Raw genomic sequence first — 12,230 nt, forward strand, 5'->3', positions numbered from 1 at the left:
CCCTTGTCAATGCATATATATCTTATTTTCTTTTATTTTTTGGAAAGAAAAAAAGAAAAAAAAAAACAACAACTCTTTGTGTATGTGATCTGAAGCATGTAACCCTAAGATGTTGCATTCTAAAAATGACAAATAAAGGCCTTTCCCAAATATTTTGGTGTTCTGCAGCCTGTTTAATATGTTCTTGCCAAGACATCATTCGGACCAAAAATAATAATTGAGCTAATTTTAATGCTAATAATTGTGGGATATGTGAACATTTCGCTCCCATAGGAAGCACCCAGGTCAAGGCAGAGTGTTGCAGATTTTTGCACGCATAGCACTGAACCGAGCTTATTTTAACCTTGCAGGCAATAAAAGCGAAAATGGAGGAACTTAGGCCTTTGATACCAGTGTTGGAAGAGTACAAAGCCGATGCCAAATTGGTATTGCAGTTTAAAGAGGAGGTCCAGAATCTGACGTCAGTTCTAAACGAACTCCAGGAGGAGATTGGCGCCTATGACTACGAAGAGCTTCAGAACAGAGTGTCAAATCTTGAAGAAAGGCTTCGTGCATGCATGCAAAAATTAGGTAGGCTCAGAACCACCATGGTGGCTCCAACGCCACCGGCGCCAACGCACGCATCCCGGCCGGAGGCAGAGATGCCCCGCTGGACATCTGGTGCCGTGCCCGGCCGCGAGGGATGAGCTCCACGCAGCCAGGGGCGATCCTGCCAAGAGTTGTGCCACCAGGAACATTCCTCCTGGCAGCGGTCCTGCCCAGGATTCCTGGCAGGAGCAATGCTGCTGGTGGTGTGAGCGCTTCAGGATCCTCCTCCCCTCCCAGCGGGCGCGTGGGCGGCGCTTGCATAAGCGGCAGCTCACGCTTATGCAAAGCCAACACTTGCACCCCTTTTGCTTCTGCATCCCTGGACCTGGCCCGTCAGCAAAGGGCTCTGCTCGTGGTGGGGGGTGTGTGGGGCTGTGCCTCGGTTTCCCTCGGTTTCCTTTCTTTTGTTTGTTTGGTTTTTTTTTGCATCTTGCCAATCCCCCCGGAGCAGAGCATGAGGAGCTGGCGCGCGGTGCGGTCCTGCCCCTGCGCGGGATGCGAATCCTCCCTCTCCCGTTCCCCGAGGGAGCGGGGAGCCATTGCCACCAGGCTGCTGCTAAACCACCAGGGATTCATCTCTGACCTCCTCCAGAGGCTTTGCATTGACTGAAACTCTCGGGGCCGTTGTGGGGAGGCTCGGCTGTCCCCAAACCCAACACACGACCCCAAAGACAGGGGGAAGGAGGAGGGCGCTGCCTTCCGCAGCCGCAAGGACTCTCTGCGCCATTTGTTGGGCCAGCTCTGACTTGATTTAATTTCTCCTTCCATTATTGACTTTCTTGCCACGCCATTTAGATAATCCAAACACATTAACTGCTCTGCAGTCTATTTTGGTAGCACATACGAAATTACACTCTCAGGTAACTTCACGGAAGATCAGATCTCTCCTGAGCACTTGATATCCTTGGCAAGGTAACGCTTTGTTTCTCTCTTGGCTCTGCTGCTGGGGTTGCTTTTGCTGGTTTCTAGATACCTCCACACTGTGAGCAGCCACCTCCCCTCCATTCCCTCTGCATTTCCATCCTCTGGTTCCTTGGACATCCCTTGTAGGCTCCATCTCACCCAGAGAGTAAAATTCCCATTTAAATGTGGATGCTCAGAGTATTTGAACAAGCCAGGCACCGAGGCATCCTTGGGACGGGTAAAACTCCCCTGGCCAAGAGAGACCAGAGCTTGATTTCTCATTAATTAATAAGTGCTGGTGCCCCAGGTTTGGTTTGAGAGCAGGACAGGCTGGGGCTTTCTGCCCCTTTCTGTTGACCCTCACCCCGTGCTGGTGACAGGGAGGGCAGCAGGGTTGGGCAAGGAGGGAAATTCTGCCCTCACCCTCTTGAACTTGCCCCTGAAAGCCTAATGGGGACAGGAACAGGCAGGGCTGGTCCCCAGCTCCTGGAGCTGTGTCAGGTGGGCACTGTGCAGTGGGGATAAGGGAGGATGAACAGATAAGAAGGAAAGAGAATTAAGGAGAACAGGCCCAGGAGGGTGGGGTGGGCACACACAGACCTCCTGGCAGCCCCACATCCCCTGCACATGGATCCTCTCAGGTGCCCTAGGAGGGATCCCCTTGCTGCACCCAGAGCCTTCAGCCCATCCCTTGAAGATGAGGAGGAGCTGTGGGTCACAGGGACAGGGAGCAGGGATTTGAGACTTCAAATCTGGGGACAGTTCTTTAAACAAAGCCATCCTGTCCCCCTCTCCAACCAGGGAAGCTGGGACAATCCTCCCACTGACCCTGGGCACACCTTAAGGAGTAGCTCCCAAACCATTCAGAGCTCCAAAAAATGACAATTTGCCCTTGGACCATTAACCCCTTCTGCTCATCCCATCCCCTCACGCTCCAGTTGGGACCAGTAGCCCAGGTAAGAATGAGGCAGGTAGGAATGCTAAGCTCTTGCAGATAACCTTGTCTAGAAACTTTTGGGTGTTTTTTAAAATCTTTTTGAGTCTTTATCTGGGTTTTTTGGCTTCTCCCTGCCCTTGCTCTCTCTCTGGGGTCAGGGCAGCTCTTTTGCAGCAGCCCTGGGTGCTCACAGAGATGGATTCTGTGCCTCCAAAGGCTCATCCCAGAGGATTTGCTGCTCACTCAAGATGGTGATTTATTTGGTCACTTAAAAGAAACAGCACAGATTGAATTTCCAATGCTGTTTATCTCTCTGGCATGTAAACCACTGGAAATGGCTGCTAATTGAGTTAAATTCAGGTAACAGCCTTACAAATGCTTTGCTGCCACACAATGAGGCCCTGATTGCTGAGGAATTCACTTTGCTGCAGGTTTTCTGCTCAGCTGGGCTCTCTGATGTCTCAAGGAGAAGGTTCTAGCTGGGATTTGCTGCTCCCCTGGAGTGTGTGTGTGCCCCAAACAGGCTCAGGGAGCTGCTGCCACAAGCACAGGCCAAGGGGAGGGGAGGGATGTGCCACATTCCCACCCCGTTCTCCTCTCCAGGGAGCTCTGAGCCTTGGCAGTGCCTTTTCCTCAGCCAGGGTCCTCTTTTGCATTTTGGGTTTCCTAAGCGTTATTGATGGATCAATAGTGAAAACACTTCCTGACCCTGGCATGTGTGTGGAGGGGAGAAAAAAATCAATAATGGCAGGTTCAATCTGTGTTTCTGTTCACACTCCTAAAGATCCCTGTTTATACAGGGATTTTAGCCTTTCCATCAGTATTCCTAGGAGGAAATGAAGGGCTTGGCACTCCTTGGATCTAGGGGGAATTTAACTCGGGCAGGACAAGATTTCCTTGGGAAAAATCCTGGTGCAGGGATGGGGATGGAGCCCCATCCCTGATGGGTTTGGGATGGGGATGGAGCCATCCCTGTTGGGTTTAGGATTGAGATGGAGCTCCATCCCTGATGGGTTTGGGATGGGGATGGAGCCCCATCCCTGTTGGGTTTAGGATTGAGATGGAGCTCCATCCCTGATGGGTTTGGGATGGGGATGGAGCCATCCCTGTTGGGTTTAGGATTGAGATGGAGCCCCATCCCTGATGGGTTTGGGATGGGGATGGAGCCCCATCCCTGATGGTTTTGGGATGGTCATGGAGCCCCATCCCTGATGGGTTTGGGATGAGGATGGAGCTCCAACCCTGATGGTTTTGGGATTGAGATGGAGCTCCAGCCCCAATGGTTTTGGGATGGGGTGTTCCCAACCAGGGAATAGAGATCCAGGCCCAGCTGAGCTGCCACAGCCCCACCCTGGGGTGGGATCAATCCTGATCAATCCTTGGCTCCCTGGGGAGCTGGAGCAGGACGATCCCGGCCGTGGCAGCAGAAGCACGGAGCCCAGGAGGAGCTGGTGCCCGTGCGTTGGTGGAGGAGCTGCTGGGAGCTGCCAAGCAGGACCCGTGGGCAGGATCCAGAGCTGGAGAGGAGGGGAGAGCAGAATCCACCAGCTCCTGCTGGAAAATTCCTCGTGCTGCTGAAGGAAGGGGCTGTGTGGGGATGCATTTCATGGCAGGCTGCAGGACAGAGGGACACGTGGGAAAAGGCTGATTTGTGGCCAGGAGGAAGGATCTGAATAGCTCTGGGTGAAGAGGAGTGAAAGCAGCTCCTCTGTGAGGCCCTAAAATCTGCTCCCCACAGGTTTGCCCTGTCCTGGACCCCTGGGTGAGCACCAGGATGTGCTTTTCTGTGGCACAGTTATCCCTGAGTGATCTGGAATTCCCACAGAATCCCACACTCCTGCCATCCCAGCAGGACGGGGGGCTTGCAAAAGGCTCAGCTGCTGATTTTGTGAGTGTGCTGTGGATCTCCTCAGGTGGGTGAGAATCCCAGGGGCTGGAGTTGTCCATGCCTGGGTGGCAAACCCAGCAAAGCTAACTCAGGATCTTCAAAATCCGTGTTAAATTCCCCCCAGCAGCCCGGGCTGGGTTCACAGCAGGAGAGAGAACAACCCTCCTGCACTGCTGAGGAGCTGGGCTGTGTGTGCCTCTAGCTAAACGTGTAGGAGATGTTGCAAACAACACTGCTTTACCCTTATCAGCTGCTGCTTTTTTTTTTTTTTTTAACCGGGTTGTTTTTTTGGTTTGTTTCTTTTTTTTTTTTAATCAATGAGCTTTTATAGCACGCTCCTCTCCAGGGAAATGAGAGGAAGAGATAAAGTGACAGCAATGTAAGGTTGTGATAATGGAAGGCAGATCTGGGATTAGGGGAAGGCTGGACCCCTGCAAGACATTCACATTTGTTATTTTAACCCATTGCATCTCTTTGCTCTCCCCCTGAGCTGAGAGGTTTGGGGTGCAGCAGGCAGGAGGGCAAATTCCTGTGCCTAATTCCCAGCAAAGCTCTGCTTTTTGGGGGCACCTCTCTTGATCTGCCTGGGTCTGGAGGCTGTGGGGGCACTGATGGTGCCCTTGCTCATGTCCTGCTGGTGCACATCAGGAATCTTTTCCTCTGTTTTGTGCCCTGGGCTAAGGGGATCCCTCTGACCACAGCTCGGAGCTGAGGCAGGTGGATGTGTCTGATCAGGAATTACAATGCAGGTGAGAACAGGCCAAGGAGAGAGGCAGCTGAGAGGGATTGCAGAGTTCTGGGAATGCTCAGGGTGTAAAATCTATGATTCCATGAAGGTCAGGTTGGACAGCAACCTGATCTGGTTGGAGACATCCCTACTCATTGCAGGGGGCTGGACTAAACGACCTTTAATGGTGCCTGATAACAAACCATCCTCTGATTTTACTTGGTAATTTGGAGCAGGGTGACCTTGTCCTGAGCTGGCAGAGCTCTCCCTGTGTTCCAGCAGCACCTGCAGGGGCTCCCACCTGCAGCCCAGCCCTGGGTCCTGCTGAGCAGGTACTGCAGTGCAGCTCCAACACTGCACCCAGAGCAGCTTCTCCACCCCAGCACTGCCTCCTTCCCCTTCCCCAGCCTGCCAGAGGCTCCCACACCAAAAAGGAGAACTCAGGAAACCCCTCCTGAACTTCAGACGGTGCCTGTCCCCCGTTGCCTCTGCCCTGGATGTGTCTGGGTTTTAAATGAGCTCTCCCTGCCCAACAGGACATCCCCCACCAGCCCCAGTCCCTCCCGAGGCATCTTCATCTCTTCACCTGTCACTCCTCACTGCACTCACGTTAAATTTTGGTGGGGCAGGGAACCAGAGTGGCAGCTTTGCTGAAACTTGGAGATATTTTTGGGAAAAGGAACTGGGATGTGGCTGCACCTTCCATGCTGAGGCTGCGGCATCCCACATCCACAGACAGAGCCAGGGCTGGGAAATGAGCTGGAGGAGAGGAGCTGCTGCTTCCCCTCGTATTTAGGGCTTGAAAACCCAGCAAGGCGCTGAACTGGCTCCCTGAATTCAGCAGATTTGGAGCACCTGAGCGTGCCTCAGCCCTGGCTGGCAGTGCTGTGCCCATCCCTGTGCTGGAGAGGCTGAGCTGGGCAGGATTCCCAGGACAGCATCCTCGGGATGCTCCCACCTTCGTCCTGCTGCGTTGGGGTTCCTGTCCCAGAGCTGCCTGGAGGATCCATCAGTGTCTCCTGAGTGTGTAACACAGGGAAAGCAGCTGATAAATGATCTTTGCAGGGAGGAGATTTACACTGTGGGTCGTTTTCCACCTTCCTCTTTTCCCTCCTCTGCATAACCTGTAACAAACGCGCATTTCCAGCAGGGCTGCAATGGCCACGGCTGCCTTTTTATCTTGGCTGCAGCCGCTGGATCAGAGCAGCTCTTCAGCTCCTTCCTCCACCTGCCCGCTGCTCTCATTCTCCATTCTGTGCCACTCGCCAAGGAGCTGCAGCCAAGCTCCTTTTCTTGGGGACAGCGAGAAGGACAATTGTCATTAAAAGGTGTGAAACAAAAGCATCCCACACTTGTTCCTGAGCTGGTTCCCTGGAATGAGGAGAGGGTGGGATGGTGCCTTCAGGGGCTGTCGTGGTGCTCACCAGCTTTCCCCTCTTTTCCAGCCTGTGGGAAGCTGACGGGAATAAGTGACCCGATCACAATTAAAACCTCGGGGTCCCGCTTTGGATCGTGGATGACGGATCCTCTGGCTCCTGAGGGAGAAAACAAGGTAAGGCTGTGACAGCATCACCCGTGTGCCTGAGGACAGTGAATATTCATCCCAGCCCAGGCTGTGCCCTGGGAAACCTGGGGAATGTCCTCCTCCAACCCCCAGGGCTCTGCTGGCAGCGGGATGGGGCTGAGCATCCCCCAGGGAGGGAGGATGAGGAGAAGTTGAGCAGCCCCTGCACTGCTCCCTGTCCTGGGCAGGTGAATGAGGGTCCATGGGCTCAGAATTGTCACCACGAGGTCTGTGCTGGGGGGAAAAAAAAGCAAGTTTTGGGTTTCTAATCTGTGTTTGGCAGCCAGGAGGCAGCTGGGGCTGAGCAGAGGGAGCTGTGGTCCTGGTCCCTGCTGCTCTTCTGCTGGCAGCACCTTTGATAATGTCATCTGCCTGCATTTGCCCTCCATCCTCCAGCTTCATTGTTGTGAGGAATTAACTGACTGCAGCCAGAGAGAGAGATTTGTTTTGCTTTGTTTTGGTCTTTTATTTTTTTCCATTCAGACCATTCAATTTTGATCCCAAGAAGGTAGGAGGCCAATAACTGGCTGAAAATCAATCCCAGCTCCCCATGACTGATGGAATGGAAAATATCTCGAGTGTTTGCCGAGGATTTGCAGGCAGCAAAACAAAACAAAAAGCACAAAGCTTGGCTGCCTGTAATTCCCTCCTGCATGCAGCATCCTTCAAAGGATAAAGGCACCAGCAAGGGCTGGATCAGGGCACCTATTTTGGGATCTGTGTCCTGGCATCAGCTCTGTAGCTGAGAGGACAAGGGATGCTCTGGAGAAGTCACCCCTGGGTGGTTTCTTTGAAGGTGACTTGAGTTGTCAGGCTCTTTCCCTCCAGCAGCCAACTGGTTGGCACTGGTTCCCCAATTCAACACCTCCATATTTTACAGTTATTAAGCAAAATTTCACCTCCAGCCCAAACAAAACCCTGCTTAGAGGTGAGATGGGAAGGTTTTACCCACATCACGTCCCATTTTGCTCAAGAGAGGGGACAGAATCCTCCCCTTCAGGCTGTGCTTGCTGCTTCCATTGGCACTAAGACAATTTTCAGCTGAAGCTGGTGGTTCAGATGCTAAAGATCCTCCCGTGTGTTCAGAGAGTTTTGTCTCAAACCATTATTTTTTGGTATTTTTTTTTAGCCACGCCTTTTTCTGCAGTATATTTTTGTTGTACAAGTGGGCTGCAAACCGGAGCTGGAGCTTCCCGAGCCTCTCTGTGTATTTAATATATGAAACCTGCTGGGAATTTTATTAGGAACACACCATTAAGTGAACTTCATTGGCTGCTCAGCAGAGTGGGAAAGTGAGGATGGGCACTTTATCATCCCCAGCTCCTGTCCCCGAGCCCCAGGAGGGCTTTGGTGTTCCTGTGATCATTTGTTCATGTCATGAAACCACGGAACACAACTGGGACAGATTTGTGAGTGCTGTGGGAGCAGCAGGTGGATGCTGAGAGCTGGGATTGCTGTGTGTGGACAGGAGGAGGTTGCTCAGAGCCTGCTGCTGTGCTGGGACGTCGTTCATCCATCCATCTCTGCTTTTCCAGAGCTTGGAATGCTCGTGGGTCCTGCAGCCCCTGCATGGGGACACAGGGCTCTGCTGGGCTTTAAAAACTGAGCACAACACATTTGCATGTTGAATTTTTAACACCAGGTAATGAAATGGAAGCAGCAAAGAGAGAGTCATGTTTTGGATATTTTTCCCCTATAATTTCCCAAACTGGTTCCGCTGAAGCTGAAGTTCCACTTCCAGCTCTGGCTGTTCTCTGGTGCTTTTGCAGCCACCCCCAAAGCCCACCAAGGTTTGGGGCTGAGGGTCAGAGCAATTTGCCACGTGTCCATTCCCCACCTCTGCAGCCTCTCCAGGGAGGTAAAGACAGAAGGTTGAAACTCCCTCCAAAGTTTTTGGAAACCCCAGTTGACTTCCCAAAGGCAGCTGCCAAATGCTGGGCTGCCCTTCTCAAAACTGATGATCACACCCCAGACACAGAGCTGTCAGATTTTGCAAGGGGTTTGCAGAAGAAATCTGCACTACATCACCCAAATCTGCAGCCTTAAAGGCTTCCCTCTTGCTAAATTTACCTTTTCTCCTTCCTAAATTTACCTTTTCTCCTTCCTAAATTTACTTTTTCTCCTTCCTAAATTTACCTTTTCTCCTTCCTAAATGGCTCTTACAGAAAGCAGCTCTCTCATTTTCAGGCAGCAACTGCATCCAGAATGTCAGTGGTTGGCTGGATATTTCTTGTGGATATTAACTGCACAGCTTGGTCATTTGCCTCGGAATTGGTTTCATATAACAAAAGCTTTTTTTTTTTTTTTTTTTTAAGGAGTCTAGACAGTGTCCCCAGTGAACTGGCACTTAAATGATGATCTAAAATCTCTCCCCAATCTACCCAGAGCAAGATTTAGATGTCTTTGTCTCTTATATCTCAGCAGCCTCGCTTTAAGCCTTTGATGCAGCACTGTATGATTTTTAAACCAATATGGACTTTTTGCCTGAATTTGCCTGACAATGAGTGATTGCATCCCTCGCTCCCGCATTCCAAATTAATGGAGTTGTGCACAGCAGCTGCTGTAATTTACTGAGTGCTACCGCGGGAAGCAAAAGCAGCAGCAGCAGCGACAGCAAATGCTGGGTTTAGCCAGGGAAAAGCTGCTAATTGCCCTCGGAAAGGAAGGGTGGTGCCAGCCACCAGCATTCCCAGGAGAGCACTAAAGCCAAGGAGATACCAGGTTATCCCCCAGGGAAAGCTTTGCTGCTCGGTTGATTTCTTGGCTGATTTGGGGCTCCAGAAGTTGGGGGTATTTCTGGATGTAGGGGACAGATGTTGCCTGGACTCAAGGCCAGATTGGATGGGATTTGGAGCAGCCTGCTCTGGAGGAAGGCGTCCTTGGCAGGGATGAATTTTAATCTCCATTCCCAACAGTTTTATGACAATTCCATGACTCCTGGATGTAGGAATGTGCCCCCTGTTGACAGAGTAAGCAAGCTGCCCTTTGTCTCCTTAAAAAGGGCAAAAGCCCAGAAGTTTCTCTCCTCAATTTGGTTAAAAGGCACCTCATAGGACCTTGGGGACTTCACCTCAAACTTAAGGATAGCCAATTGGACAGGAGCCAAAAAGTCCTGCCTAAGCAATTCCCTAGAAAAAGAAGAGAACGAAAGAAGTAAATCGCTTTTGTGAAGTGTTTTAGCAGGAGCAAGAACCTCTTGCCCTGGCTCAGTTTTTCCCTATAAAGAGGTTTTTTTATTTTGCCTTTTATTAAAACTTCCTTGTTCCCAACACTGTCACAGGAGCCATCCTGGCTACTTTATGGCACTCGAGGTAGCTGAGCTACCAAGGGTAGGGTGTTTGTGTATATGAGAGCATGAGAACCTGGCTGTGGATTTCTCCTCAGCGGTTGCAGAGGTGATCCCTAACCCCGGCCCGTGTTTGCGTTGCGCAGGTTTGGTACATGGACAGCTACCACAACAACCGCTTCGTCCGCGAGTACAAATCCATGGCGGATTTCATGAACACCGACAACTTCACCTCCCACCGCCTGCCCCACCCGTGGTCGGGCACGGGCCAGGTGGTCTACAACGGCTCCATCTACTTCAACAAATACCAAAGCCACATCATCATCAGGTTCGACTTGAAGACCGAGACCATCCTCAAGACGCGCAGCCTGGACTACGCCGGCTACAACAACATGTACCACTACGCCTGGGGCGGCCACTCGGACATCGACCTCATGGTGGACGAGAACGGCCTCTGGGCCGTCTACGCCACCAACCAGAACGCCGGCAACATCGTCATCAGCAAGTTGGACCCCAACACCCTGCAGAGCCTGCAGACCTGGAACACCAGCTACCCCAAACGCAGCGCCGGCGAGGCCTTCATCATCTGCGGCACCCTCTACGTCACCAACGGCTACTCGGGCGGCACCAAGGTGCACTACGCCTACCAGACCAACGCCTCCACCTACGAGTACATCGACATCCCCTTCCAGAACAAGTATTCCCACATCTCCATGTTGGACTACAACCCCAAGGATCGGGCTCTCTACGCCTGGAACAACGGGCACCAAATCCTGTACAACGTCACCCTCTTCCACGTCATCCGCTCCGACGAGTTGTAGCCCGGCCTTGGTTCGAAACTGGGTTTAGAGCGGGGGGGAAAAGAAATAAATAAATTCAAGTGAAAATTTAAAAAAATAATAATAATAATAAAAATGAAAAAAAAAAAAGGGAGAAACTAATTTAAACAAAAATGCTATTAAGGAAACATACTTTAAATAAGTAAACATATAAACAGCTGCCAAAATTAAGACCAACATCATGGAGGATTATTCAGCATAAGCCTGACAGATCAGCATTACCTCTACATTTCTAGAAGTCTGGCCCTGTGTTATAGACTCACGAGCAACCGTGTACTTGCAGCTGGAACTGCACTCAGAGAACCACTTCAGTTTGGGGTTTTGTTTCGTTTCTGTTCCGATAGCAAACCTAGAGAACATCCTCAAGCAGTAAGGCAATGACTGTTGGAAGTTCACCCCCGGGAGCCTCGCTCTCCTCCGTGTGTGGGTTGCATGGACATTCCCCCGGCGCCACGGGCAGCTGTGATGGATGTGTGGAAAGGAAAAGCAGGAAAAGCTGACCCGTGAGGAGCTCTGGCTGTCTCAACAAGACCCATCACAGGTTAGTTTTCTTTGCCTTCCATTGCAGCTACTGTCTCTCTCAACTGTGTTCTTGTCACTTAGATTAACTGTGCTGAGACCCGAAGTAGCTCATGGATCTGTGTCTTAGTAACTTATTAAACACGATGGTTTAAGTATGTATTATGAACAAGTTGTTGTACCCATATTGTTTGAACTTATGTATTCAGCAACTATATTGTATAATGTATGTCTGTTATTTACCAGAGGTGGCAAAACTTTGTATGTCCAGTTTATGCAATGAATGTTGTAAATGCAATGATGTAGTTTGGATTTAATAAATGATGGTTTTTTCGTTTCTAAAAAGGCAAAAAAAATTAAAAAAAGGTCAGTGTTCACCCTTATACACAGGTAACCAATTTCATGTTGATAATTACAGGAATATTCTCTTACTGTTATCTATCTACATAGCATTATGGTGGTTGGAAATCGCTTCCATGGAGATTCTGTGGCAGCAGGTTCCCATGGGAAGCTTTGTTTATGGAAGTGTGAAGGTAATTAATTTTTTTTAAGAGGAAAACTTTGTACTATCCACAGTTATCTAAGGAACAATAAAACTATTAGGAGACTTCCCTGCTTTGTTTGTTGTCTTCTCTGTGTGAGGGAGACAGTGCAGGGGAGGGAGAACAGGAATTTTTTGGGATAAATGCTGAGCAGCCATCCTGAGTTTCCTTCCAGGGAATATTTCCTGATGTGTAGCTGGGGCTGGGAGGGTGGAGGGTTGGCTCTCTGCTCTGTAGGGATTCCCTCCCCATTTTCATCTGCAGCAGCCACTGCTTCAAGGAGATAAAATCCTGTGGCTGCTCCTGCTGTGGGCAGGATCCGGCCATCCCCTCAGGGACTGACAGTGTCTGGTGTTGGTGCCACCACAGGAGGAAACCTCATCACCTGCCACTTCTGTTGGAGCTGCAGACACTGCTTGGGACCCCCGAGAGCAACT

General features: G+C 50.8%; 1 protein-coding gene across 2 annotated transcripts in view; it reads left to right on the forward strand.

The window, feature by feature from the left end:
• Positions 1-11,862, forward strand: part of OLFM1 (olfactomedin 1) — a 34,264-nt gene extending 22,402 nt beyond the window's left edge. For both annotated transcript variants that reach the window (XM_077787912.2, XM_021543584.3), the window contains exons 4-6: positions 351-570; positions 6,489-6,595; positions 10,040-11,862. In XM_077787912.2, coding sequence (XP_077644038.1) covers positions 351-570; positions 6,489-6,595; positions 10,040-10,714 — 1,002 coding nt within the window. In that variant the 3' untranslated portion in view covers positions 10,715-11,862. The remainder of the gene's footprint in view (positions 1-350; positions 571-6,488; positions 6,596-10,039) is intronic.
• The last annotated feature ends 368 nt before the right edge of the window (positions 11,863-12,230 follow it).

The sequence above is a fragment of the Lonchura striata genome, chromosome 17 (assembly GCF_050655825.1).
Source record: "Lonchura striata isolate lonStrDom1 chromosome 17, ASM5065582v1, whole genome shotgun sequence".
Lineage (NCBI taxonomy): Eukaryota > Metazoa > Chordata > Aves > Passeriformes > Estrildidae > Lonchura > Lonchura striata.